This window comes from Melitaea cinxia, chromosome 29 (assembly GCF_905220565.1).
Source record: "Melitaea cinxia chromosome 29, ilMelCinx1.1, whole genome shotgun sequence".
NCBI lineage: Eukaryota > Metazoa > Arthropoda > Insecta > Lepidoptera > Nymphalidae > Melitaea > Melitaea cinxia.
Window position 1 is genome coordinate 3070001 of NC_059422.1, and position 7693 is coordinate 3077693.

Genomic DNA, 7693 nt, shown 5'->3' on the forward strand with positions numbered 1-7693 from the left:
CGCACACCATGTGCAGTTTGATCCAACTTGAAAGATAGGCTATATTTCATTTTGATATATGTAATTATTATATTTAAGAAAAAATTAGGCGGAACGAAGTTCGCCAGGTCAGCTAGTATATATATATATTAATGTATGTTCGGGGATAACTTCGTCGTTGATGAACCGATTTTGATATTTCTTTTTTTGTTGGAAAAGAGATATCCCTGGTGTGGTACCATGTTAAGGAAATCAGGATCTGATGATGGGATCCCAGAGAAATTGAAAGAAACTCTCGAAAATTCACATAACTTTTAACTGGTACACCCAGTTTTGATGATTTTTTTGATTTAATCTAAAACCGATGTTTATCATGTCACATTTAAATTTCATCAAGTTTTGATTACAACTTTTGGAGTAATCTTTGATAATGCGTATGTCGATATAATTGAAGTCGGTTTTTTTTTCGTTTGTCTACAAACCCAATTATTTTACTTTTATGTAGTTTAATTTTTCTATTTTATGTGCTTTATGCTATAGAGAGAAAAAGAAATGTTTTTTTTAAATATATCAAGGTAAAAGCGTTCGGCTCACCTGATGGTAAGCGATTACCGTAGCTTATAGATGCCTGCAACACCAGAAGCATTGTAAGCGCGTTGCCGACCCTATGCCAGATTCTGCTCAGGAGCTCTGGTCACCTTACTCACCGACAGGAACACAACATTACTTGAAAGCAGTATTATTTAGTTGTGATCTTCTGTATGGTCGAGGGACTTCCCCAGTTTTATTTGATAAAGAAATATTATCTATTTTCGTGCCAGTAATAACTATTATATAAAAAGTAAGTAATTTAATAAGTATGTATATGAATTTTTTTTAAGCACATCATATATTCGTATTAGAAGTAATATAAAGTTAAATTTGTTTGAATTCTTTGATCTATGAATAAAAAAGTTCAACTTGAAAAAAAATCATATAGATTTTAAGTATTTTATGTATAATGTTTTTATATATAGTTAAAAGATTTAGGAAAATGATTTTAGAATCGTTTGGAAAGATAATATATAATAATTGTCCGAGTTACCTTTCTTATTTTCTGATAGATAGCACGTATACCATATAGCAGATTAGAGTAAGGGTGTTCAGTGAACAAAGTACTTATATATATTGTCCATCAGAAAACATAAAGGTTCAGGGGACCTTGGATCTTACACTTTATAACAGGCAACTAATATGTACATATTTTAAATTTACCAGATTTTCATATCTATAAATATCATAAAAATATGAAGTGTAGTATAAAAATGTTGTTATTATAATTATTGTTACGTTATAAAAAAATAATGTAAGCTTATTTTTCAGAAATACAAGTGCAAACAATGCAAACGTTCAGAATACTGTTGTTATCTGGCATAAAGATGGTTTGAAAGTCGAATCTAAGAAAAGTTTACTAAAACTGTACAATACAATTTTAGAAGATGATAATAAAGATGATCCACAGGCGAAATTAATGAAAAGTATAGAAAGTATAGGAAATTCTGATAATTTTATTGGTGATTTGAATTATGAAACATATAATGATATAGGTTGGAAAAATATAGATGGAGATAATACACAAACGAAACAGCTAAGCAGAACAGAAAAAATAGAAAATTCTGACAATTCTTTTTGTGATAGAACTCTAGAAATTTCTAGTATTTTGAATGATGATAAAACAAATAATGATATTATCTTAGAAGATTTAAAAAGAGAAAATATACAAAGTAATCTGACAAGGAGAACACAAAGTAAAGACTATTATGGCAATACTAATGTTGATAGATCACATAATAATCTACATTTAGATGATTTTAATGAAACAAATATTCAGGATCTGACTAGAAGCATAGAAAATATGAAGCTTTCTAACAATTTAAATAGTTTATCAAACGTTGACAAAAATAATGCGACAAAAATTTATCATACTGTAGAGGAAGCCAGGGATCTTAACAAATAGTAAGTATAATTTTTTTTTTCTATAAAAAAAGGTGGTAAATAAGTGGGTTGCGAAATTGATTTCCGCTTCCGCTTGAATATTTGTGTTTATACAAATATTTCTTTTTGGTCTGCTTATCTGTTCTTGTCTACGTTGAGCTACTTGTCCCATTTGTTATCATATACACCTGACAACTATCGTTGTTCATAGTAGAGAATATGTCTGCAAACCCGCAGTGGAGTGGCTTGGTGGACTCTTCTCCTACGTGGAGAAAAAGGCTTATGCCCAGCCTCTGCTCTAGATGTTAGAGGTTGAATCGTAATCAAGCTTATTGCCTACCTGATGGTAAGCGATTACCGTAGCCTATAGATACTTGCAACACCAGGAGCATTGCAAAAGCGTTGCCGAATCTACCCTCGACTTTGTCCAAGAGCTCTCCACCTTACTCACACAGGAACACAACACTACTGGAGACCAGTGCTATTTAGATGTGATCTTGTGTAAGGTCGAGGTACTTTACCAGCGGGCTGTAAATGTCAGTCCTGCTAAGTAATAAACATTAATAAAATTATTCAAACTTAAATATTGCAGGCTATTTTAAGCTCTTTGTCCTGAGCTTTACATAAGTGAATTTGTAAGGATTTACCTTTAAAACCTGTTCAGATTTGTCCTTTATGGTTATGTCTCACAACAATGGCTTTCTCCAACTGCAAATCATACTGAATATCATATATAAGTTCATTTTCAAGTCACCCGCCTATCTTTCTCATTTTGCGACCTCTGTCCAGTTTCTCGGTCGGCATTATAACCCTGTACTGAATGGCTTTTAATAAAGTAGATAATACCAACTATCAGATGTTACTTTATTACGATTCAGCCTGTAATATCCTACTGCCGTGCCTTTTTTAAAGTCGCTCAACGTGCAATGGAACGGGCTATGCTTGGGGTCTCTCTCAAAGACAGGATTAGAAATGAGACTATCCGCGAGAGAACGAAAGTAACCGACATAGCCCACAGAATTATCAAGTTGAAGTGGCAGTGGGCTGGTCATCTGTGTCGCAGGACCGATGGCCGTTGGAGTAGACGGGTCCTAGAGTGGAGACCGCATCTTGGCAAACGCAGTGTGGGACGTCCTCCGGCCCGTTGGACCGACGATCTACGTAAGATTGCCGGTGTAGACTGGATGAGGATTGCGGAAGACCGGGATGTGTGGCGCGAACTTGGGGAGGCCTATGTCCAGCAGTGGACTGCGATAGGCTGAAGTGAAGTGTGTGCCTTTTTTCCCAATTAGGAGAAGGATCAGTGCTGAATCCACCACGTTGCTCCAATGTGTTGCTTATTAAAATACTGTATTTAACAGATATCAGTCAGCCTAATAATTTTCATCAAATTTTTAACCACTTTACAGTAAAAACCGACCTCTGCCAAATCATATTATGTTTACGAAACCTGACGGTCGCCAAAAAGATGAAACCGCTATAGGTCTTAAACATAATGAAATAGAAAAATTAACAGATTACTGGTGTCCAAGAATTGTCAAACTGCTAGAAGACTTATCCGTACCATTGGAGAGTGAAAGAGGATTGCGGTAAGTTATCCATACTGATAAAACTAGTAAGGTGTTATTTGGGACTTTTATTCTCAGGGACTTAACCGCAATTTTTTTTTTTGATACTTGATTTCGGCGTCGACAAGATATAATGTCATATTCGTAATGCATTGGCATATTTGGGAAGGCTGGACACATTTTGAGCGTTTAGTGCGAGATTTTAAGCAGGTGTAGATAAAATCAATAAAATCTAACATTTCTCTAATATTTGCTTTTTCTCAGGATAATGCGGTCCATGGGTTGGAGTGGAGGGGCGTTGGGCCCGCGCGGGAATGGTATCTCCGACCCCATCCTACCTGTTCTCGATCAGGTTAGTATATGATCCTTTACACTTTTAATGGCAGAAAATTGTGGTTTAGTTTTTGATATAAAAAAAAAACCAAAATTGTAACACGCTTAGCGTAAATTTCTTAATGCATCGACCCCAGCCGTCTAGGACTATTATAAAAGAAAATATCAAAAAATGATTTACTATCGATTAATTTACTTTTTGGAGACGAATGACGAGAGAATGACGTTATACCGTGCAACATTTCTTGCGAGAAAGAGATAGATATATTTTAAAGATATATTTTTGCGTTACGAAAAGTGTCATCGGGCGAAGCGAACGGAAGTTGAGAGAGATGTATCTTAGATGGAGCTAAAGAAGTTTTACTTCTGTCGTGTGGTCTAAAGCACACTCGCTTTGTTTTAATTTAATATCACGGTTATCTTAAAGAGTAAACTCCGATCGCGAATTTGAGCTGACAAAAACTTTTATTATAGACATAGAGTTATTATAAGCCGTAAGTTGAGCATTACACATCATCACAGCAGCCTTTCGCAGTCCACTACTGGTCATAGGTCTCCACAAGTTTACGCCAAAAATGGCGTGAACTCATGTGTTTTGCCCATAGTCACCACGCTGGGCAGGCGGGTTGGTGACCGCAGGGCTGGCTTTGTTGCACCGAAGACGCTGCTGCCCGTCTTCGGCCTGTGTATTTCAAAGCCAGCAGTTGGACGGTTATCACGCCATCGTTCGGCTTTTTAAGTTCCAAGGTAGTAGTGGAACTGTGTTATCCCTTAGTCGCCTCTTACGACACCCACGGGAAGAGAGGCGGTGGCTATATTCTTTGATGCCGTAACCACACAGCACATTTTTATATTTACTTATAAGTTTTTTAAATAAACTAAAATAAAATTATGTTTCCAGAAACGACGCGCAGGTTTAGGGCATAAATCTACAAACTCGGTATTGAGCCAAACTGAAATAGCACTATGCAATTTTATTTTGGAAAATATACTGGAGATGATCGAATACGATAAATCCATAACCGTGATACCATATACGAGAATATTAACAACAAGGGAGATGGACTACTTGATGGTTATAATGAAAAGTTTGAACAATAGATTGAATGCAGACGTAATGTTCCCTGAAGGAGTTGAAAGAGACTTGGCAAATAAAGTTCTCGAGCAAATGTTCTTAGAGCCGAACGTGTCTGTTGATATTAAGTTTTCGGGTGATTGGGAGTGAGTATTGTTTGAAAAAAAAAAATAGTTTTTAAAAGTTGGTGCTTGTAATGTCCCATTTATATTTGATCGAGATGTGTCTAGTCGTTTTGAAATATAAAATAATATCGTGTGGTGTCGTGGGACACCAAACAGGGACGAAGTTCTTTATTATAAAATACTAGCTGACCCGGCGAACTTCGTATCGCCTAACAGTCGATTCTTTAATTTTATTAATTTTTTTTTTAGAATTTTTCTCTCCGTAAGAACCATCCTTGTACTTCAAGGAATATTTTAAAAAAGGAATTAGCGAAATCGGTCCAACCGTTCTCGAGTTTTGCGCTTAGCAACACATTCAGCGACTCATTTTTATATTATAGATTAATTTCAAGTTCTATTCGAGGTATAAAGAAAACAATTATTCGTTTATACATTTTTTATTATGATTTTTTTTTGTATTGACAAAAATCAAAAAAACTACTTTACAAAATAATCTTCACACCTTTATTTTATGTACAATTATTTATAAAAATATATAAGAATTATCAAATAATATAAGTTTTTTTTCTATTGGTCGGTTTACAAATAATGAAATTGAACACATAACAAAATGATACAATACAAAGAAGATAAAAAAGGGCCAGGAATAGGTATATAAAAAAAAAGAATAGGCCAACTAGGTTACTGCATCAGAATTGCAAAAACGCTGATGTTCTGGTAGAACCGAGATACAATTATTTTTTTATTTTTTCAGTGTAATAATTTTAAAAAGAAAATACAATAGCGCCAAACCGGAGACAAAAAAGAAGAAGAAAAAGATATTAACGGACACAACGCTATTGGAACATTACAATTTATGTTCCATGACTATTCGTTTGACTTCGTTAGATGATTTCAGAATCATAATCGTAAGCCAGATATTGTATCTTCTGAAGAGCAATGATAGATATATATATCTGAATTTTAATAAAATTCTTAAAAGTGTATATTATGAGTTTGTGGATCAAGCATGTGCCAATTTTAATAATAAGCAAGTAATTGGATGTCGCCTTACTAAAGAATTAGCAATGAAAGTTGTTGATAATATCGGTGATACTATACTTGGTGTTAAGTATGGTGAAAACGGACAGTAAGTATCATATATTTTATTTTTGTATTTCAAAGCGACAATCATACGTACGCTCGCCTGATGGTAAGCAATTACCGTAGCTTATAGAAGTGTGTAACAGCAGAAGCGTTACAAGTGCATTGCCGACCCTACCCCCAATCCCCCCCCCCCCGGAGCTCTGGTCACCTTACTCACCACAGCAATACAATACTCCTTGAAAGCAGTGCTATTTAACTATTATCTTTTGTAAGGTCGAGGCACTTTTGCAGTCGGGTTACTCGGAATTTTGAGCAGGATATATAGAATATCATTCGCCATGTAGAAGAAGAAAGTAGACAGCTTTTGATACTTGTATTTGTACAAATATTTCTTTAGAAAGAAAGAAAGAAACACGTTTATTCGGAGCATCACTCAAAAATCAGTTTTTACACAAAAAAAATCAAAGTTAAATATTAATAATAATAATTCATAAATAAGTACATATAGAAAAAAAAATAACAAGACCAGTAATATAGACTACAAAAAAACTATAACATCAAAAAAAAAAAGTAAAAAAATGTAAATAAAAATTTCCAAAGAAGTTATGAAAAAAAAGACTAATAAACACTTTACGGTCTGAGTGACTGTAAGTAAATCTGGCGGTCCAGGTTGTTATCATATACATTTGATAGCTATCGTTACTCATTCTAAAATATTAACTTCGAAATTAATTGTTATAATTTCAGGTCCATTGCTTTCACAAAAGTAAAAATGAAAAGTCAAAAAGAACTGGAAGATTGGTGGAACACGATTTGAAAATATTAACGCAATATTAACAGACATGTGTAAAAAAAGTTGTGCGTTCAAAAAATTCTAGCGTGGAAACAACATCTACAAACCCTAATCCAATCAAGCTGCACTGCAGTCACAGGAGGTGTAATACTGGAAGAAGTATCTCATACAGAAATGGGGCTGAAGTAATTAGTGTGAGAAATGACCGAACAGTACAGTATGATTTTATCGGTCCCCAAGTGTCAAACTAGTGACAAAATTCAAAAAAAAAAAAACTAAAAAAAACAAGAAGAATAAGAAGCACCCCTATTTTGACTTGGTAATAAGATGTAAGCATGTTGACTAGCCCGTTGGCGCAGTTTGTAGTGGCCCTGCTTTCTGTTCCGCGGGTTGCGGGTTCGAATCCCGCCTTAGTCTGGGTGTAATATTTTTTGTATAGATATATTATGTATTATTTCAATGTATATTATATTATAACAGTTAGTTGTATAATATTACGTTACGTTTAAATTAAGTAGCATAGGAAAACTGTGTGTGTATGTTATAAGATAAGATTTATAAGATAATAAGCATCCCTTCTTTTTCTATTTGTTAGGTGGTTAATGGATTTACCTTGCAGCTAAAGCCAGGTACAGTTTTACATATAGACGTAGTTATCGATTACAAAATGAATGGATTACCATATATGGAAAAAAAGATTCTAAAAAATATGAATATAACCTAGACTCTCAGAGCAGTTTAGGTGTTTAGTGGAGTGCAC

At 34.4% G+C, this 7693-nt stretch overlaps 1 protein-coding gene across 1 annotated transcript; it reads left to right on the forward strand.

Annotated features, from left to right (window-relative positions):
• Nucleotides 1-3356: 3356 nt before the first annotated feature.
• On the forward strand, nt 3357-7266 carry LOC123667924. Its single transcript, XM_045601753.1, has 5 exons — nt 3357-3542; nt 3786-3873; nt 4756-5075; nt 5809-6183; nt 6888-7266. The coding sequence occupies exons 1-5, from the start codon at nt 3391-3393 to the stop codon at nt 6955-6957; spliced, it is 1005 nt and encodes a 334-aa protein (XP_045457709.1). The 5' UTR covers nt 3357-3390; the 3' UTR covers nt 6958-7266.
• The last annotated feature ends 427 nt before the right edge of the window (nt 7267-7693 follow it).